The 21,424-nt window shown below is 58.3% G+C and overlaps 1 protein-coding gene across 3 annotated transcripts in view; it reads right to left on the bottom strand.

Moving 5' to 3' along the window:
- Positions 1–5,778: 5,778 nt before the first annotated feature.
- Positions 5,779–21,424, bottom strand: part of CCDC88C (coiled-coil domain containing 88C) — an 89,316-nt gene continuing 73,670 nt past the window's right edge. The window contains exons 22-30 of one of the 3 annotated variants that reach the window (XM_004584339.2): positions 19,598–19,784; positions 16,901–17,046; positions 15,190–15,279; positions 14,445–14,665; positions 10,448–10,621; positions 9,631–9,696; positions 9,053–9,121; positions 7,742–8,001; positions 5,779–6,958 (exon numbers count right to left, since the gene is read on the bottom strand). In XM_004584339.2, the coding sequence (XP_004584396.2) occupies positions 5,999–6,958; positions 7,742–8,001; positions 9,053–9,121; positions 9,631–9,696; positions 10,448–10,621; positions 14,445–14,665; positions 15,190–15,279; positions 16,901–17,046; positions 19,598–19,784 (2,173 nt within the window). In that variant the 3' untranslated portion in view covers positions 5,779–5,998. Of the gene's footprint in view, positions 6,959–7,741; positions 8,002–9,052; positions 9,122–9,630; positions 9,697–10,447; positions 10,622–12,014; positions 12,534–14,444; positions 14,666–15,189; positions 15,280–16,900; positions 17,047–19,597; positions 19,785–21,424 lie in introns of those variants that run through there. The other 2 variants (XR_009244244.1, XM_058655141.1) reach the window with 2 other exon arrangements.

Raw genomic sequence — 21,424 nt, 5'->3', positions numbered from 1 at the left:
GGTGGTCCCAGGCGCACTCACCTCTCCCAGGCCTGGTGCAGGACGCTGCTGCGCTCGCTCAGCCTAGCCAGGGCTGCGCGGGGGCGTGGCGGCAGCACTCGGCGTCCATCCCTCTGCTCGCCCCAACCGGAATGGTAGAGACTCTGGCTTGGCTGCCCACCGGCTGTCGCCCGCGCACTGAGGGACAGACACTGGGTCCAGCAGGAGGGACGCACGCTAGGAAGGATGGGGGTGGCTTGGGTCGGCCCCTCCCCCCAGTGGCCAGGGAGGGCGTGGCTTCCAGAATGGCTCATTAGGGCACTAGTCCTCCCCTCCGGTCCACGCCGCCTCCCGTGATTTTCCCAAGAGCCCAAGGGCTCCTTCCCTTGGGGCACGCTGGCTGAGCCCCTGTCCTGTTTAATGCTTGCTGCCTCTCTCTGCTGCGGAGGATGGAGAGCGGGTGGCTGGAACAGCCTGGGCAGCTCTTGGTCTGAAACGAGCCATTAGGAGCCTGACCTTGGGGCACTTGGCCCACAGGCCAGAGCTTGGACATTTTAAATCCTGCCTAAAATCCTGTCCCCTCCACACTCGTGCCTAACCTCGTGCCCTTTTTATACCTATAGAGCAGGTAGGCTTTGCCCTGGGGCCTATCCCTCCCCCACACCCCTATAGCTCCCATAACTTGGTTTCCTGGAGCAGGGCACATGGTGGACAGGGTAGGGACGGGGATGACATGGTACAAGTGTGTTCTCTGTCCTCAGCACAAATGGCCATTCTGTATGCCCTAGGCAGAAATTGCAGCTTGCTTTTTTTTTTTGTTCTTCCTTCCCTGCTCATCCTCAGTGGGCGGTGCTCCCAGTGGTGGGCCGGGAGCTGAGCAGTACTGGCTCCTGGGAATACTCGTGAATTTCTAGGCATTTGGCAAGGCAGTTGCTAAACATGGGCAGCATTAAGAATTAGCTTATGTAAACCTGCAATTAAATAACTTAGACTAAAAACAAAAGCAGTGGGTTGGGACAAGCTGGTGCTTGTGACACTGGCATCCTATGTCGCAGTGCAGTTCCTATCCTGAACACTTCTGTTTTAGTTTACTTCTATTGGAAAGACCATCTCACAGAGAGAGAAGAGAGAGAGGTCTTCTAACCACTGGTTCACTCCCCAAATGGCTGCAATACAGCTGGAGCTGACCCAAATGGAAGCCAAGAGCCAGGAGCCTGCAGCCTTTTCTGGGTCTCTCAAGCAGGTGCAGGGTCCCAAGGCTTTGGACCATCCTTCGCTGCTTTCCCAGGCCACAAGCAGGGAGCTGGATGTGGCAGGGGTTGGGGTGGGAAGGTACAAAGCGGTGTGCATCTGGGATCCTGGCGGTTGCAAGGCGAGGATTTAGCCACTAGGCCACCATGCCGGGCCCACTGCTCTGCCTGTGATGCGGCTCCCTGCTTGACTTACCTGGGACAGCAGCAGCCGATGGCCCAGAGGACCGTGTCCCTTACATCCATGGGAGAGCCCTGGAAGGAGTTTTGATTCCTGACTTTGGCCCAGCCCTGACCTGACTGTAGCAGTCAGTTAGGAAGCGAAAAGATCCTCTCTCAATCACTCTGCCTTTGAAATTAGGAAATAATTTTTAAGATTTACTTATTTCACTTGAAAAGCAGATTTGAGAGTAAACTTGTATCTGCTGATTTAGAAGGCTTGGGTAATCGGCTGCCGCCTTCCCAGGTGTGTAAACCAAGAGCAGCTATGGGGCTGACGCTGTGGTGTGGTAAGGTAAGCCTCCACCTGCAGTTCCAACATCCCGTATGGACACCACAGGTTCAAGTTCTGGCTCCTCCACTTCCAATACAGCTCTCTGCTAATGGGCCTAGGAAGCAGCGGAAGATGGCCCAAACACTTCAGCTCCTGCACCCACATAGGAGACCTGGAGGAAGTTCCTGGCTTTGAACTGGCCCAAGACCAGCCGTTGTGGGCTATTTGGGGAGTGAACCAGTGCGGAGATCTCTGTCTCTCCTCCTCTCTGTAAATGTGCCTTTCAAGTAAAATCTTTTTGAAAATTTAAAAAAAATAAGAGCAGCCAAAACACTTCCCAACTATTTCACCATGGCCCTTGTGCTTTGAGGTCCCAGCGCCGATGGGATCTGAGGGTGGCATCATATACCAGGGGGCTGCTGTCCCTCCCCAGCCCCGTGTCATGCTGGCAGCCCAGTCAGCCAGGTTAGCTGCATTTACATCAGGGAAGATGGCGGGTGCTGCATTTGAGGCTCGATTTCCGTTCCTCTCATTATCCATGCTCTCTGGCCCCGGAGAGACAAACTGTGAACACAGTAGGGGACGCTAAGGGCATGTTGGTATTACATCAATGCTATCTCCGTGTTTAGTGAAGCTTGCCTTCCATCTGCAGCCACAGAGGGTGAAGGAGACCGTCGTCTCACGTTGGTGCTCCTTCCTGGTTCAGCAGTCAGGTAGGTGTCAGGAACGAAGTTCTGACATCACCTTTGGTCTGTTTCCCCTTCACCCTGCTGGTTGGCACAAACATCACCAAGAGTATAAAGTGTAACTACATTCTTCCATGCGCTGGCTGCAAGACACGGGCCCGAAGCACCGTCACGGAGACCCAATGGGCCATATCGGGGTTCTAGGGAAGTGTCTTTAAATACAGGGTCATATTTGGAAATTCTGTGGCACATCCCTGGCCACGGCTGCCCCCTGGCTGGCTGCCCCACTGGCCATGGGACTTCCTGGACAGCCCTGTGCTTTGCATCCCCTACCCTGCGTGGCAAAGGCCTTCCCCAGGGAAGCAATGGGAGGTGAGGGGGTCCAAGTCAGAAGAGGGTGGCTGTAAAACAAGCCCAGTCTTGCCTCTTTTCTGTCACTTGCTCCTGCACACTCCTGCAAGTGCAGACCCCTGCAGGCCATGCCCTCCAAAGCCGACCTCAATAAGGATGAAGAATGAACAGCCAATAGGAGAGGTCTTCAGAAAGTTGATAAAATTATGAGGGTCTGACGCGGTAGCCTAGTGGCTAAAGTCCTCGTCTTGCACGCACCAGGATCCCGTATGGGTACTGGTTCTAATCCCGGCAGCCCCGCTTCCCATCCAGCTTCTTGCTTGTGGCCTGGGAGAACAGTACCAGACAGCCCAAAGCCTTGGGACCCTGCACCCGTGTGGGAGACCTGGAGGAAGTTCCTGGCTCTTGATCAGCTCAGCTCCGGCTGTTGCAGCTACTTGGGGAGTGAAATAACAGATGGAAGATCTTCCTCTTTCTATTCCTCTCTGTATATTTGACTTTCCAATAAAAAAAAAAAACTAAAAAAATAATGGCAGCAAGAAATTTAAAAATAATTATGAGAAAATGAACAAATTTAGAAGCTTTTTAAAGAATGTGAAAATTTGAAGTCCGAGATCTCCACTTGTTGGCTTACTCCCCAAATGCCCATCATGGTTGGTGCTGGGCCAATTCGAAGCCAGGAGCCAGGAGCTGCTTTCCGGTCTCCAGCGTGGGTGTAGTGGCCCAAGCACTCGGGCTGTCCCTCTGCTACTTCCCCTGGCACATGAGCAGGGTCTATTTGGAAGTTTGGACATTGGTGCCCAGATGATATGCCAGTGTCGCAGGGGGTTGCTTCAAGTGCTGCTCCAACCTACAGGGCCAGCTGCTGTAAACGTTCAATTCTGGCTTCCCACAAGGCATTTGAAGACCCTTGTAACTTTCTTAAGGTTTGTCTTCTGCTCACCTTGCCTTATTAATGTTCTCTCCCTGGAGAACCCCTCAGTGACCGCCTGGCTGCCAGCTGGGGCACAAGGACATCTGGACCGGGTATGGATGGAGCCCTCTGCCCCAGGGAGGATGTGTGATCCCTGTCGCTCCCCTCCGGGGTCTGCCCAGGAGCAGGGTGGGAGGCTGGGGCCTGTTGAGCTCAGGTGCCTTTGGGACTTCCATGGGGCTGGGTGGTGATTACAGCTGAGGGTGTGTCCCGGCCTGTCGGGGACAGGGGAAGCTGCTGGGGCTGGGTGTGCCCAGTGGAGCCGCCTGGAGAGCACTGGGTCTGTGGAACAGGATTGCGGCTTCTGGAGGCCAAGGCGGGGCCATGTTTCAAAGGTTACAGGAGGTAAATGCGCCAGGCAAGGTGACGTGGGAGTGCTTGCTGGACCCAGGGGACACCGGCCAGATGGAGTGGACTGGAGGTCAGGGCAGGCAGGTGCACAGCCCAGGGATGAGGGGTGCAGTCTGGGAATGCAGTGTGTGTAAGCGCGTGCATGTGTCTAACAGACTGCTTCTGGCCACACAGGCTCTTAGGATGCATGTGATGGGGGCTGCGAGGAACGGGTGACGCTGCCAGCTGAACAGACTCTGAGAGCTGGGAGGGCAGCAGTGGGGTCAAGCCTGCAGACACTGGGAAGGAGGAGAGAGGCATCGCCCCTAGCTGTGGGAGGAAGGAGAGGATACCCGAGGGAACAGCAGGTGTGGGCAGAGCTGCCCAGGTGGGGGAGAGAACGGAGGGGTAGAAGCTGAGTGACCAGAGTCAGGTCCTGCCAAGGGCACTCAGGACAACGATCACACGGTCTCGAAGTGTGGCATGAGTGGCAGATCCTACTGAGTGGCCAGATGCGGGGCGGGAAGGAGGCAGCCTGTGTGTAGGCCTTGTGGGGCACAAAGCAGACTTGGAACCAAGGGCTGGACAGAATACAGTGTGGGGGCCACTGAGCCCTGAGTCCAAATCCCAGCTCTAGCGCGCGCGCACACACACATACACTCAGGAGAGTGCAAGGTACCGCCCAGAAGCCAAGCATTCCACTTCCACATCAAGTGGGAGTGCTGGTGCCTGCCAGGCTCTCTGGCTGCTGGGTGTGCCTTCCTGTGGCCGGGCAGGAACCCCTGGGTGCCGACTTGGGGCCCTGAGCTCATTGCAGCCTCGGCGGCGCTGCCGATGACGTAGGTAGGCTCAGGGAAACGAGCAGACGCTGCTGTTCCGCTGTTTTATTACAACCCTGTCCTCGCCTTCCAGAACAGATGGCTATCCAGTACACACCCCCAGATGCTCCTAAAGTGGACCTCGTTAACATTCAAAAGTCTCCCATTTCCTTCCCAGGACACCGAATCAAAAGGAAACAAACTAAAAAGAACTCTTAAAAAAAAAGGCCTAGTCCACCCCAGGAAAAAGCACCTTTACAACAGGAAAACGACTGTCCCAGGAATCTGACCAGACCCACACAGCAGCAGCAATTCCTGCTGGAGCAGCACATAAACAGGTTGCCCAAAGTATACATAGTTCACAGCTGTACACACAGATGTGCAATATATTAAATTTGGTTTCTATCCTCCTCCCCGCCCTCCCCGCCTTTTTTTCAGAAATACGCATCGCATCTGCCCTAGGAGCTGCAGCAGCCTGTGCACCCCACACCCTGCCCCAAGAAAGGGGGAGGCGGGGTGTGGTTTCTCTGCCCAGTCCCCTCTCCCCCCCAATCCAGTGTTTGTAAAGCGAGCAGTGGAAGCTACAGAGGCAGGTGCTGGGTGGCACGCTGGAGGACACAAATGCCCAAAAAACTCTCCAGCTGCCTGGAAGGCTGGCCTCAGCTCTAGGGTAAAAGGAAGTGCTGCAGACCCCAGAGCAGTGAAGCCCTACTCCCAGAACTTAACCCCTGACCCTGCGGGCTCCTGGTGGGGTCAGAGGACTTTGGGGAGGGAAGTGCAATTTCCTGAACCACCAGGGCTTAATCTTGTGAACCCAGTGTGTGAGTGGATGTGTGGACACAGGCACCTGCCTGCTTGCACGAGAGTCAGCCAGCCACAGTAAGTGTTCTCCCTGGGCACACTCCAGCAGTGTCTGCTTTGGGGTATGTGGACAGGTGCCAAGCCGAGCTCCAAAGCCCCCCAAACTCAGAGGCCACAGGTGTGGCAGCAGGTCCCCGGGGCTTGGCACAGCGTTTGCCCGAGCAACACAGGCTCCCCCCTCCTCTTCCTCAACCCTTAGCGGCTCCATGGGCCAGCTGGATGGCAGGTGCGTCGCTTGCTGCTGCCCCACAGGCCACTCACACGCAGCCATACTCATACCACACAGTCTGTGGGTCCCCGCCGGGCTCCGGGGACACTGGCGTGCTCTTGGAGCTGCTCCCGCGACCACAGTCCTCGGGGCCCCTGCCCACGTGGGGTGCCAAGTCAGCAGACCTCCCAGGGCTTTTGGCCGAGAGGCCCTCACCGCAGCCCTGCCCCGCGGCCCCGTCCCCATCGCTGACGTTGAGCCCGGGCCGCACAGGTGCGATGGCGGCCACCTCCCCAGTGTGTGGGGGCGTTCGGGGTTTGGTCCTGGTGGCTGGCGAGCTGCTGCCACTGCTACCTGCTCCGGAGGACAGTGCGGGGGCCGTGGCCGACTGCTGCAGAGGGGCCAGCCGCTCCTCCTTCGGCGGCGCCAGCGAGAAGCGCCGTACATCCAGGGTTCGGCCGCGGGGGCCCGGGCAGGAGCCCCCAGCCTTGCCCACCAGTGGGGTCCGCTCGCGGCTCAGGCTGTGGGGTCCTGGCAGCAGGTGGCTGCTCCTGTCCCTGGCTGCTGAGGAAGCCACCAGCTTCTGCGGGGTTTCATGCTGCTTGCAGGCCTCTGGGCCGCTGGCCCGGAGGAGGTCGGCCGAGGCCAGGCTGAAAGCCCGGCTCAGGGATGCGCTGCGGCCAGTGGGCGCATGCGAAGCAGAGGCCGGCACCCCCTGCCGCGGTCTGCCCAGAGACAGGCTCTGGGGAGGTTGGGCCGGTCTCGGGGTGCTGCCAGGGGAGGCGGGGGCCTCGGGTGGCCGGAAGTTGGGCTTCACATACTGCCCAGGCTTCAGCTGCCGGCCCTCCGGGGTGCTCACAGCCATCTTGATGGTGGGGGCCACAAAGCTGGTAGGCATCTTGGGTCCTTCTTTGCGGGAGGGTGGCCCGGGCTGCCCCCCCAGGGCGGGGCCATCATTGGCTTTTCGGAAATAGTCAGTGAGCAGGTCATCCCGGTTGCTGGGGGCGTCCTAGGGAAAAAGAAGGGAAGGGGGCAGTGAGGAAGGTGGCAGGCTGGGAAGGAAAATGACCCCCCTGGGGGCTGGTCCACAAGGACTGGGCGCCGCCTGCTTTGCACCGCCAGAGCCAGCAGCAGGAGGAAGTCGCCGGGTGGGACCCAGATGTCCCTTCATGCGTCACTCCAGCTGGCTCCGGCCCCTGCCACAGGCTTCCCCCACCTTCGGGGGAAAGCCAGGACCCATCATGTCCCCTAGATTCAGTCTGGGCAGAGACTGATGGGGTGATGGGGAGTGGGCGGAAGCTAAAAGCTGAAGAAACAGTGGGACTCCTGAGAGGGAACCATGCCTTGGCCAGCCTAGCTAAACCCAGCGAGTGTCCCCTGGCAAGGGGCAGGAGCTATGGACCACGCTCCCCAGGCTGTGAGCTGAGAGCAGCTGTTACAATTTTATGTGATTAGGGGAAGTTTTAAGACCAGCAAGTAATATCACGACACAGCGAGACCTCTGAATGCCCCACCGTGGTGTCCACACTCATTCCAGTGGGCAGTGGCCAGGCTCACAGGGAGCACATGGAATGCCTGCTTTTCCCAACACCACCGAGAACCCATAAAGATTAGTTCTTGGGCCTTTTAAAAATGGCAGGTGCTAAGCTCAGCTATGCCCCAACCTAGTGTGAGGGCCCAGCCCGGACAGATGCAGAGTTCAGACCCCAAGATCCAGGGGGGACCCCTCAGGCTGGCTCACAGTGGCTCTCCATCCCCGCTTCCCCAGCACACAGACCTCCCATGTCCTCACGTGAGTGGGTGAGCTCCGGCCACTCTCCTCCAGGAACTCCTCCAGGGTGACCATCTCGCTGCTGGGGGAGACGGTACAGGGCCGTGCTGTAGCAGGTGGCAGGGCTGTGGGTCCATTCCGGGGTGGGGGGTACTCATGGCGGCCCAGGACGGGGCAGCCTGAGGTGCTGGTGTCTCGGGGCAGCGTGCACGGGTCCCTGCTGGGGATCAGGTCTTCGCTGCTGAAGCTCTCGGACCGACCAAGCAGCTGCTCGGAGGAACCTGTGTGCGGGGGTAAGTGACAAGGGGACACATGTCAGGCACAGCCCCCTCCCCGTTGCTTCTGCCTTGCTGAGAAAACTCTGCCTGGAAACCCAGGCCTCACCCCTACCCAGCTAGGAATCTGGATGCTAAATATTCTTTTGGAACCCTTTAAAGGTGGAGAGAGCGCTCTCCCATCTGTTACTTCACTCCCCAAATGGCTGAAGCTGGGCTGATCTAAAGCCAGGAGCTTCTGGGTCTCCCATGTGCGGGCAGGGGCCCCAAGGACTTGAGCCATCCTCTGCTACTTTTCCAGGCTATTAGCAGAGAGCTGGACTGGAAGTGGAGCAGCTAGATATGAACTGGTTCCCATGCGGGATGCTGGTGCCTCAGGCAAAGACAGCCTGACAGACGACAGTGCTGCCCTGCCTTCGACTCAGTCTCTGCTAGCATTAAGATTATCTGCAGCTGCGAGGCAGCGCCCACACATCCCCATTGTAAAAGATGCAGAGGTTGGTGTGTGGCAGGGTGGCTGAGTACCATCCTCACTTCTGCTCCAGCTTCCTGCCCATGCACACTCCGGGAGGCAGCAGGTGTACTCACGTGCTTGGGCCCTTGATCCCCGCATGGGAAACCCACACCGACTTCCAGGGCCCTGGCCTGAGCCTGGCACAGGGAGGAACCAGCAGATGCAAGATCTGACTGGCCTCCTTGGGCCTTTGAGGCCACTCAATGAAAGTTCATGGAGCACCTACTATAGGCACTGCAGAGGCAGGTCATGTGGGAGGAGCCCAGGCGACAAATGTTTGTGGTCAGCTGTGGTCTCAAAGCGGCTGGCAATGACACACATTGAACCATGTCAGGTTGCTTGGCCCCCTAAAAACCACCTCGCAGATCACTGCCATCCTGTGTGACTGTGACACGCAGGAATCAGTACTCTCACCCCCCACCTGCAGACTGAGCCACCAAGGATGGGGGTGGGACTTGCCCAGGGCCTATCTCCTGAACTGAACACGCTCAGAGTTTTTAATCAGGAGTCTGGGGCTGGCCGTCCCTGAAGGAGCCGCCTTACCTTTCAGATTCAGTGGGGAGCTGTTGCTAGACGCATTTCTGCTGCTCTCCAGGCTACTGGGCCGGGACACTGAAAGGAACGGTAAGCCTTACCATACGAGGCAGGTCCTCGGCGCTGAGCAGACCCTGGGCCCAAGACCAAGGAGGCCAATGCCGACATAATCTGGAGCCCCTGGCCTGCGGGTGCTGGGCTCGCTCATGCCCGGGCAGACCGTGTGTGTCAGGCTGTACTTTAAGACCACCCCTCCACACTGTCCCCAGCTGAGGAAACCTTGCACAGGGGCCCTGGAGGTTAGGCAGACCTCTGGTTGAACCACAAAGTGAGATGGGGCAGCCACGCAGAGACCATGGAAGCAGACACAAGTGATACCTGTGCATGACCCTTGGGGCAGGTAATTGGCATGCCTGAGTACAGTGGAAGACACTCTGCTTTAGCACAGGGGGTGGACTTGGGTCGCTAGACAGGCAGTGAGCTCCCTGCAGCGGGAGGTGTGCAAACAGGAGCTATAGGCTCAGGCTCTGGGGAAGGAGCCTTCAGAGCAACTCAGGGGCCACAGGGCACAAGTGCTGCCCACTCACCATTCTGCCTGTGGCTGAAGTCGAGCTCCAGGGCCGGCTCGCAGAGGCTGTCTTCGGAATTACAGCCTGGTGGGGGGGGGGGAGAGCAAGCCTGATGAGGCTGTGCAGGAACATGCAGGAAGGGGGGCACAGATGGCGCCCTGGGGCTGTCCCATAATCACACTCCTTCCTGGGGAGCGATGGGGAGTCCTCGGACCTTCCAGCTCTTTTTCACAGCTCCCTGGATCGGTTCTTGGGCACATGACTACGTGGATGGCCAGCAGTGAGCATTCTCACGCCAGCTTCCTCCAGCAGCCCAGGACACCGGGATGCTGGTCCTGGGCTCTGGAGGCCATGTCCAGTGAATCCCTGAAGTGGCAGGGGCTTCCGGGCAAGGTGTGGCTAGCCCTTCCTGTGGGGACCCTGGGGTTGCTCAGAGCATATCTGAAGCTTGTGCTTAAAGGCGCAAAAATGTACCAGCCCCCTGGGAGACAGCTGAAACCCTCTGCCTGCTGTCTTCCTAGGTTTTGCAATCCAGAGCAGCTCTGAGACAGGCGCATGGACTTCAGGGGCCTCTTCTCTTTGCCCTAAGGGCACTTGCCCCATGCTCTCCCACACCCTGGTCCTCAGGTCTCCCTTCCCCTCCCTGGAGGCTACTTGGGACCAGGGGCTCCGTTGTCTCCACAGCAACTGAATGCTGAGATGGTTAAGCCACCTGCCTGGCAGTGTTACCAGGCTGCAGAGCAGACTTGAGGCTTGTACCAATCTCATCCTGCTGCCCTGCTAGCTGCCAGTCAGAACCCCTCCAGCACCTGAGAGCCCAGAGCCCTCAACTCACCTTTGGCACGGCCTGGGTGCCGGGAGGCAGGGGTGGAGCTGGGAGGGGTTGCAGTGATGGCAGGGGTTGAACAGGCCCGGGAGCCCAGTGCTGAGGGCCAGGGCTTGGCAGCTTCTGTGCTGTCCAGGCCATCCCCGGGAGGGGACCCTCGCTTGGTCTTCGGATCTCCAGGGCCTGGAACAGAAGAACACATGGAGAAGTCAGGTGATGTGGCTGGCGCTGAGAGCAGGCAACCTCAGCGGGGCCTGAAGCAGGCGTGGCAAAGACACACAGGCCACAGAGACAGAAGCTGGGCTGCCAAACCTCCTAACCATGGCCAGCCTGGGAGGTGGGGGGCTGGAGGATGGGGACACGCTGGTGATTGGACAGAGGACAAGCCAGATGCCGCCGAGACCTGACTCAGGAGCCGCAGGTGCACATGCAAGGTGATGGCATGGGGAATTTGGACTTGAAGAAGATGCCAGCCACGGCCCTAAGGTCCTGGCCACTGGCTTAAAAGTTTCAGAGGGACCTCGGCCAGCTCCCAGTGCTCCTTCCTGTGATCTGTGTGGGGAGAGGGACCCGGGGGGCAGTACCTGGGATATTCTACCAATGCTGGCTGACCCACCACGAGCCTGTCCTCTGTCGAAATCAAACTGTATATATAAACACATGCTAAGGAAAAAAAAAACCACCCAAAGCCTGACAGTTCTCTGGAATCATAAACTCCAGCACAGCCCCATTAAGAACCCAAAAGTCCCAAACAAAAAGCCCACTGCCAGTTCAACGGCAGGACAGGGAGGCGGCTATCCAAACGCAACAGCCAAGAGGGCGCCTCCAAACGCGCCGGCCCCACACCCCTCCAGCCAAGGGCGTGCCCTGGCACCTCGGGCCTGATCCCATCTGCCCTCAGTCACTCCATGTCGGGGCTCCCAGCACGGCACCGAGGGCAGGTGCACAGGTGGCCTGGGAAAGGTGACCTTGATGAGAAGCAAGCTTCAAGTCTGGTGGAGTGAGTGGGGCAGTTGGTGCGCGATGAGGCGGCAGCAGGGAGCGGAGGCAGCAAGCAGGGGAGATGGGGCTTCCCAGGCGGGGTCTGCACACGGAAGGCAGCGTGGCGGGCACGGCTAGGCAGCAGAGGCAGTTTGAGTGACCTGGTCTGTATGCTGACCCCATTTCCGACTTAGTACTCTGTTACCTTTCCTTTGCAAAGAAACAGCTGGCAACCGTGTGCCAACTGAAAGAACATGACCGCTCAGCTTGCATCAGGGCACGGAAAAGCTCACTGAGGCGGCGACTGCACAGCCGGAGACGGGAGGAGCCAGCGCAGTGGCCAGCATGCCACACCACTGTGGACAGACTTGGGTGCTGGCGTCCTTCCTGGCCACAGCCTTTAAACTTGGGCATCCACGATGCCGGAGCACCACAGCATGGCCATGAACCTCCTGAGCTCTGGCTAGGCAAAGATCAATCCAGTAACTCCAAGAACCCCAGGGCACCAATCGCTGGTTCCGAGCCCAGAGCACGCCGTCTTAGGAGGGACCGAGTTAGCACAAGCCGACCACTTGGTGATCCAACAGAGGGAGGGTCTCAGCATTCACTGCTTAAAAACAAGCTTTGCATTTCAGGAAACAGCGATGACCAACCAGCCAGCTCTGCTCCACACATGGGCACGGCGTAAGCGGGCAGGTGCAGGGGACAGGAGGCGCACAGCTGTGGGACTTACTCAGCGAGGCCTGCCCGGCCCGAGGCTCCCCTACAACTGTACCAAGGGAGCAGTCCGGGGAATGAGGCAACACATCTTCGCATTTGAAATCAAAATCCACGTGGGTGAGGACAGGCTGGGGGCGGGCAGGTGGGGGTCCACTCTAGGCCATGCAGCATGCGTGGGATGGAGGACACGTGATGCAGGCCCACGGCAGGAGGGGGTGGGGGAAGGGTTAGAAATCTCCGATGTTGGAGAAGGAGAGGGGCTCGCTAGGAGAGGATGGGCTGTCTGAGGAAGACCAGAAGCGGAGGCGTTTAGAGAGAGCCGGGGGGCCCGATGGAGACTTGTCCTTGTCCTTGCTCTTGCTTCTCACAAAGGGACTCTTTTTGCGCTGAGACGCTAAAGTTTTATCACCCAGGTCATCCAAAAGAGGGAGGGAGGGAGGGGAAAAAAAAACATGAAATGAACAATGATTACATGTAAGGCAGCAATGAGCCCCCGGGGAAATCAGAGCCCTGTCCCACCGGGGGGGGGGGGGGGGGTGAGAGATTCGAGAAGCGAGTTGCAGACCAGGGTCGAGTGACAGCGGCATGTCCCTCAGGACCTCCCTGGCTCAGCGGCGTCCTCACGCTGACCGTGTGCTGCCAAGCCCAGGAGGCTGACAGGACGCGACCCAAGGAGCCGGGGCCACGGAGGGCTACTCGGCTTCGATTGCTCAGTTACTGAATACTTAGCAACAGGCTTCTCTTACTCATCCATTTTAATGACAGGGTCCCTGGAGACTCAGCTCACATGCTACCCTACCGTTCGTGGTCTGAGCCCTGGGAACACGCAGCGACACGCCTCGGGCCTGCGGTGCTGAGTAGCTGGTAGGACCTCCTGACAGTGAGAGCGCTGCTTTCTTCACACCCTCACTTCCAGCTCCTACACCCTCCAGGGTCACCCTAAGCTCCCTGGTCTTTCCAGTGCAAGGGCCGTTTTCTCCTTCCTTAAACATATGGCTGCTTCAAAAAGCCTGTGGAAAATGCAGTCTTGAAGAGCACACACAGTTCTTTTCATGCGCTCGCCATGAACTTTTACAAGGTCCCTCTGGTTGGGCCTGGGTTCCAAGGACTTCTTGCCGCCAAATTAACACCCATTTCCATCATACTTTTCTAAGTGTGTAGGCTAGTGTTTAAGGATGAAAGCAGACACCGGGATCTCTCATTTCTGCCTCAGTAGCACCACCTGGTGGCCACAGCTCGCGTTGCAGAATTAGGCACCAACTTCCTGCCTCCACCTGCAACTTACTGGGTCTATTTCAGGGGCAGTGCAGGCTGGGCTGAGGAGTCCAGAGCCCACCTTCTCCCTCCTTCTGCAGGAGCTAACCCTTTCTCAGCTCACAGGGCAGTGGGGACTGAGGAAGTGCATGTGGTCCCGAGCCCAGGAAGTCAGGCTCAAGACCTGGTGGGAGTCACCAAGAGTTCCACAGCCAGCGGCCTTCCCTTTGCGTCTTCCCAACTCACACTGGAATTCCACTCCGCACAGGAATTCATTTGGGCTGTTGCTGTGCAAGCTGAAGACCAAAGTTCAGGACCTGCTGGCCAGGCTTACCGTCACTGTGGTTCTCTAAGAGCCTTGTATCTTACCGACTTTCACCCCTGAAAGGGGAGGACCGCAGGCAGCTGGCCCCCAGGTAGGCATGCCTTCTGCATTTGGACGGGGCACAACAGGGGCAGGCACAGGTGCACTCGGCCTCCTGCAAGGCCTGGGTACAGGTCACACTCCGAACCACGCATGCTGTCAGCCTCCCAGAGGGGGATGGGACGCATGGGACAGGGACAAAACCAAGGCTGCCACAAGCCATTTTTCTAACTCCTAGTTTCCTTTAGAAGAGTTAAGTGGAAAAGCTCCACATCACCTACGTGTCTCTCCTAAGAGGCACAGACAGGGAGCGAGGTTGTGGCTTCTCCCAGGACACGTCCATTTGGGAGTCCTGTGGGCACACTGTGTTCCCCTGGGCATCCAGCTTGGACTAAGGGAGAGAGTCCAGCATGCCTTCAAATGGTACAGAAGGTCAGAACCCCTCCCTGCACAGGTTTCCAGAATGTTCTGTGTATAGTAGCACAGGTGAGATGCACCCGTGAGCTTGCCGGATTCCTTGACATGCAGGATGGCCCAGGCTGCCATCACAACAGCTGCTTCTGTGGGGCCTGTGAAGTTCAGCTCTGGGGCGCCAAGGTGCCACGGGGCAACCCCACCACGCTGCTGCCGTGGCCCCCACCGTGCACCCTTCCTCACCCGGACCCCGGCTGACGGGGCCCCTCCTACCTCTCCCCTCGGACCCACTGTGGGGGTCATGCTCGTTGGCACTGCCATTCAAGCCCGGTGGTGGGGTGTCGGGGTTCTCAGGCTGCGGCCTGAGGGGCGAGGCAGGCTCTTCCAGCTGCCAGGGAGGGCTGTCCGCAGTGGATTTGGAGCGCTCTCTTGAACCCTCTTTCTTTGGTTTGATGAACCTGACCAAGGCTCTGGCTCCTATCCAGTGGTTCTTCCTAAAAGGAAGCAGATTTGGGGAGCAGAGTCACAGACCCCCTCACTTTCTCTACAGTTACCGGTGCTGCAGCAAGCTGGCGTTCCTGGCCCAAGCCCTGCACTGAGGGAACACCGACCTACAGGAAGGGGAGGGGCTGTTGTTGTGGCACAGTGCACTAGGCCACTGCTTGGGGCACTGGTATCCCCTATCACAGTGCCAGTTCAAGTCCTGGCTGCTCCATTTCCAATCCAGCTCCATGCTAATGTGCTGGGAAGTAGCGGGATGTGGCCCAACCCTGGCTGCTGCAGCCGATGGGAGGACCTGGAGCGGCTGCTACGGGGCAACTGCCATCCACCCAGGGGGAGCTGGAGCGCAGGGCAGCTGCAGACCGAGCTCTAAATCCCTCCTGACATGGGGCGAGGTGCGACCTGCCAAGCCATGAAGACACAGGCCCTGCCAACCGGGCCTCTGGGAGGCCCAGGGTCCATGTTGCTTGTGGGAGAGCGGCTGGGCTGCCAGCAGAAGCCAGGCCATGGTACTCACTTCTTTGGAGCAGGATCGTAGAACTTGTACTGGTCCATGATCTTCTCCTCCAGCTTCTCCTTGTGTCTCCGTAAGGCATTCAGCTTGTCTCTGGGAAGATGGAAGGTGTAGACAGTCAATCCACTTGGAAACAAGAGAATTGTTGTTGCTCCCAGGCCCAGCAGGGGGCAGTGTTTGCCTGAGTCAGGTGGGAAGGGGAGTGGGAGATTCAGGGGACCTCCGGCCTTGACGCCTGTCCCAGCACTGGGTCGAGCTCCTGCCCCCTGAGTCAGGACACAGGGCACTAAACCAGGTCATCAAGGTTGTACAGTCACAACACTGCCCCAGGTCCATTCCAACCCCGTGGTTTCTGATGATACATCCATGGGCACAAATGCAAAAGCTCTGGGAGCCAGCCAAGCAGGGCTGGCAGGCAGGAGGTGTGGGGGCTGGTGCAAGCCTGGCTGCATTACACCTGCTGGCCCTAGGGCAGGTCACTGGCAGGTGGGAGCAGACGCAGGCTTGGCGGGTGGCCGGCCCAGGAGCCAGAAAGCCGGGGGAAGAAGCCACGTCTCCTGAGCTGCACACGCTGGGAACCGCTCATGCGGTCAACAACGTGATGAAGGCCCAAAGAGCCGCTGTCAGGGCCACAGGGAGCCACAAGCCACCCCTGCTCCCTGGGGCATCTGGTCTTACTATAGAGGAATGGAACCCTTTGGCCTGCAGGGCCTCCAGCCCCCCTGTGAGGCCCTGTTCAGACAGCCAGCCCAGCCCTCCCAGCGGCTGCCCAGTGCATGCTGGCACACTTCAGGGTTTGGCCTCCCAGGGACTGCAGCAGGTTCCAGGAAGTGTGCCAAGCTGCAGGCTGGCACTGACGCTCTCTAAGGAGACACGTTTCCCCACAGCCGCGGGGTGGTGGCGTCAGGGGAGAGGCCGGCGTCCACACCCTCCAGCGAGCACCTGCCTGGCCTCTGTGGGTGGGCAGCTGCCATCACCAACCACAGAGCGGGCCAGTTGCCTACCCCCACACGACAGTCAGCCACGAGCAAGTGGCTACAGCCCAGGGAGGAGCCAGGCACGTCCTGGGGGATGACAGCCCATGGACCCACAAGCCTGTCTCTTCTTGCCCAACGATGCCAGCCACTCCCGACCACGAGGCAGGACGGCACCCAGTGGGGAAACCACCGTGGATTCCTGCGTGCCGTCTGGGTGGCTCACTGCTGAGCCACGAGGTCTCTGGCGCCACGACTTCCCATTGGTTTCGTCTGCTCTCTCTGGCAAGTCCCTGGGCCTGTCCGAACCTCCCCAGGGGATCCAGAGGCCTCTTCTGGGCACAGAAGCCTTCACAGGCTGCCTGGTTTGCTCTGCACCCTCCCCCTCCCTCACTGCTGCTCTCACAGAACCAGACTTTACGGCTATCCTCAGTTTGGCTGGCATCGGCCACTTTATCCCCAGGAGCCCCTGGCTCCCGGGGACTGGCTCTGTGCACCCCACAGGACCTGTACTGGACTTGAAGAGCTCAACAGTACTGAAGGGATGAGATGAGCTAGGTCCCCTCCCCTCCAGCCCTACTTCCCCCAGTGCTGAGGGGAGCGGGGGAGGTGAGGGCAGCTCCGCACGCAGGCTCAGAAGTTCTGGCGGTGGATGGCAGGGCATCCCAGGGCAGCCCTCCCTCGGGCCCTCCTGGCACGCAGTGGGCAGCCCCAGGCACGGGGGGCGAACCCTGCCTTACATGTACTGCTTTTGCTCCTCGTGGAACTGCTCCTTGCTCTCCAGGTTCTGCTCCACGAGCAGCTGGTTCTGCTGGCTCAGCAGCTGGATCTGGCTCAGCAGGTGGTGGTTCTCTTCCTCCAGGTTGCCCTTGAGGCGGGAGAGCAGCTGAAAAGAGTACCATGTGGCTCAGGCGCGGGGCACCTGCCCGGGAGGCCTCCGCCGGGCACACCTCGAGGTCTCCTCTCTCAGGATGGCATGGGACAGGACCGCACAGCCAGCAACGTGGGGTCAGCTCAGCTCCCTCCGCCACTGCGCTGGCTCGCCTGGCAGCCTTGGCACCAGGTTAGCGCCAGGCCGTCCAGACGCTCTGAGTGCAGCTCAGGACGTACCGAAGAGACGGACACACAGGAGGTACTGAAGGCTTCAGCCAGGGACAAAGGACACTAGTCATTTTAACTTATTTTTGTTGGGCCCGGCGGCGTGGCCTAGCGGCTAAAGTCCTCACCTTGAACGCCCCGGGATCCCATATGGGCGCCGGTTCTAATCCCGGCAGCTCCACTTCCCATCCAGCTCCCTGCTTATGGCCTGGGAAAGCAGTCGAGGACGGCCCAAAGCTTTGGGACCCTGCACCCATGTGAGAGACCCGGAAGAGGTTCCTGGTTCCCAGCATCGGATCAGCCGTTGCACTCACTTGGGTAGTGAATCATCGGACGGAAGATCTTCCTCTCTGTCTCTCCTCTCTGTATATCTGACTTTGTAATAAAAAATAAAATCTTAAAAAAACAAATGAAACAAAAAAAGACTTATTTTTGTTTGAAAGCTAAAATTTCTGAGAGAGACAGAATGAGAATCTGCCATCTGCTGGTTCATTTCCCCAAATGACCACAACAGTTAGGGGTGACCCAGACCAAAGCCAGGAGCTTCTTCCAGGTCCCCCACCTGAGTGCAGAGGGGCCCAAGCCCTTGTGCCACATCCTGCTGCTCTCCCAGGGGCATTAGCAGGGAGCAGGATCAGAAGTGGAGCAGCTGGGACACAATCTGGCACACATATGGGGTGCTGGGTTCACAGGCAGTGGCTTTACCCACTATACCATAACGTCAGCCCCAGACTGTGTTCTTACAGATTAGATGTTGAGATGGTATTTGGGGCGAGACTAGCTTCACCCGATGAAAGGGTTTCTGTGAAGAAAGAAATTGTGTAACTGCACCTGTGGGCTTGTTCTGAGGGACAGCACCCTTCCTCTGTCAAGAGTCGGGGAGACGAGGTCCCCAGCCACAAGGACTTGCAGCCGCCCCAGATCTGCCCGTGCAGCAGTCATACAGTGCCTATCAAACTTCACCCTAGACACAGACGACTAAATGCCACACAACTGTCACCTACCACAAAGTGTCAACATTCCTGTTTTCCTCCAATCATTAAAAAGCCGAGACTGTGGGCCAGGTAAGCAGAGGTGGAAGGCAGGAGCAGACCTGCGGCCTGAGCCCCCCGGATTCTGTTCCAGAAAGGTCACCAGGGTGTCACAGAACCACAGGATGGGCTGGGACCAGGCTCCGATCCCCCAATGATGGGGAGGAGGGTGGGACCCACCCACGGGGTCCTTGCACAGACACGTGCATAGTAAATGTCCCAGCACACCAGAGCTGGGAATACGGTTCCCTGCCCCTCGCCCCATCGGCAATAACTCTCATTTCAACATGAAAAGAGAGGGGCTGGTCTCAGAGGGCGGCCAGTTAAGTTGCCACCAGCAATGCCAACATCCCCTACTAGAGCGCCAGTTTGAGTCGTGGCTGCTCTGCTTCCAATCCAGCTCCCTGCTAGTGCATCTGGCTCAAGTGCTCGGGCCTCTGCGTTCCAGGCTCCTGGCTGCAAGCTGACCCGGCGACATGGGGAGCGGCCACATGGGGAGCGAACCAGCGCATGAAGAGCTCTGTTCTCACTGCCTTTCAGATAAACCAAATCACTAAAAACCCAGAAGTGCGCCCATCTTGAATACCGCCATGGGCAATCCATGCACAAACAGGATGGAAAGGTGAGATATACCCCCAAGAGCTGGGCTCCAATCTAACACATCTCCAGCGCTCGGCACTGAACCCCCTGCCCACGCCCTGCTCTTAAGCCACACAAGTTTGACCACTTCTGTTGGCCCACCCACCCACCGCCCGTGGCCCCTGCCTGAAGATCCTGCTGCACCTGCCTCTGATGGACAAAGCACGCCTTCATCTTAGCCCTGGCCACACTGTGGTGGGACACAGGGGACAGTCCGAGATCTGGCTGGCACCCCAGGCCTCAGTCTCCCCTGTGGTGCCTCAGAGGGATATGGGTGTGCAGAGCACCCCAAGGTCCCTTGCGTGTCCCTGGGTGTATCAGATGAGGTGTGAGTACTACCCACACAGCGCAGCCAGGCCCACCAAGCCTTCCACACTGAGGGGTTGCCCAGGCTCTCCTCTGCAGGCAGGCCTCATCTTGTGGCTGTGGAGCCCTTCTCCTAACGACCCAAACGGGATGGCTGGGGATCCAAGGACTCCTGAGGAAGTTTCACCCCAACCATTGCAGAGGCCTAAGCCCCGAGTCAGCCAAACCCAGCAACAGGTGCGTGTAAACACACACACACACACACACACAAACAGCAAGGGCCAGCGGCACGGCCCAGCTGCCAGCCCGGGCACCCTGCCCAGCAGGCAGGCAGTTTCTGATGCCATCTGCACGCGGCCTCACCTCGCAGTGGTTGTCCAGCTTGGTCAGCGAGAGGTCCATGCTCTGGTGCTGCTCCTTGAGCTCGTCGAAGCGCGCCTGCCAGCGGTTCAGCTCCAGCTGCGAGTTGTGCAGTGAGGTCTTCAGCTCCTTGGTGTACGCATGCAGCTCCTCGTACTCCCCCTTCAGCTGCTGGTGCAGGAAGCTGACCCTGCATGGGGCGGAGGCCGGGAGGAGCAGAGAGCGCTGGAGTCACCGGGGCTGAAGGGCACTCCCCAGGGAGCAGCGCCAGTGCCCCAAGTCCCGGCAGGCTCCGTCCACAGTGGCCACTCTGGACCTCGGGCCTCTTCTGCACGTAAACTTGGTGGAGGGGCCTTAACAAAATTGCCAGGTGCCAGGGTGCCCTCTGGGGTTCTGTGGGGTACCCCCAGGTTGGCACACTGGGCCCGCTGCAGGAAAGCGTGCCCGTTGCTCCCTGCCTCACGTTTCGGCTCTAATATCCCTGCACACGTGCAGAGAAGGAATGTGCTACGAAGGCAAATGTTACAAAGCATGGAATCAATAAGTAAGTAAGTAAATAAATAAATAAAGCAGGAATCGTACACCTGTGCCCAGCTCTTCCCAAGATGAGCCTCCCCCCCAACGTTATCTCCACAGATCCGGGAGACATGAGCGCATCACACACATCCACTCAGCAGCGCCTTCACCATCCTGACGACCATATGATGGGATGGCTTAGAAGAAGCAGACCAGAAAACCCAAGCTCCCAGGGTCTGGCGCCTGTGCACCTGGGCATGCTGGCCGACCCAATCTCACTTTTTAAACACACATAAGTTGCCCACATTTTAAACATTTGGGAAGTGTGGCCACACCCAGAGACCCAGCACTTCATCTCTTGGAATTTACACAGGATGGGCTGGCAGCTCTCTCCCTGTCAGAGTTACAAAGAGTCAGAGAGAGAGAGAGAATCTTCCATTCTCCGGTTCACTCTCCAAATGGCTGCAACAGCTGGAACTGGGCAGATGTGAAGCCAGGAGCTTCTCTGGGTCTCCCACGAAGGTGAAGGGGCCCACAACCTTGGGCCATCCTCCACTGCTTTCCCAGACCATTAGCAGGGAGCTGGATTGGAACATGAACCGGCACCCATATGTGGCGGCAGCACCTCAGGTGGAAGAGCAGCCCGATACACTGTCTCACTAGCTCTGAATAAACAGATTTAAAATAAGAAAGTATTTCATCTTCAACAAGAACTGGTCTAGCGCTGTGGCAGTGCCGACTGTGCCGCACCTGGACAGCCGGCAGCCACATCCGAGCGCAGGCTTGAATCGGACTGCTGGTCTGAGTCCCAATTCCTGCACTTCACTCCAGCTCCCTGCTGATGTGCCTGGCAAGACAGTGTGCAAGGGTCTGAGTGCTTGGGAGACCCCGATGGAGTTCCTGGCTCTGGCTGCCCCAGCCCCAGCTGTTACAGCCATTCAGGGAGTCATCCAGAAGATGAAAGACTTCTGTCACCTGAATTTTCCAATAAAAACACCAAAACTTTTTTTAATAGGAAAAAACTGTGTAAGGAACATGTTGACTTATTTCTTCTTCATCCCCTAAACAAGACAGAGCAAGTATTCATGTGATCACGGGAGTCTGAACTGACTTGGGGATGGTATCAAGCATGGGGCAGCATGTCTACAGCTTACAGGCGGGGACTCCACAGAGGGGGCACGCATCTGCAGGGTTCAGAGTTCATAATGTCCAGGAACCAACCCACGGACACCAGGGGACAGGGACAAGGCGAGGCTCCTGAGGGGCCCGTAACCAGTTCATGGACACCAGGGAATGGGGGGACAAGGCAAGGCT

The sequence above is a fragment of the Ochotona princeps genome, chromosome 26 (assembly GCF_030435755.1).
Source record: "Ochotona princeps isolate mOchPri1 chromosome 26, mOchPri1.hap1, whole genome shotgun sequence".
Classification (NCBI taxonomy): domain Eukaryota; kingdom Metazoa; phylum Chordata; class Mammalia; order Lagomorpha; family Ochotonidae; genus Ochotona; species Ochotona princeps.
The sequence above is the reverse complement of the archived record's forward strand: the minus strand, read 5'-3'. Positions and strand labels throughout refer to the sequence as shown.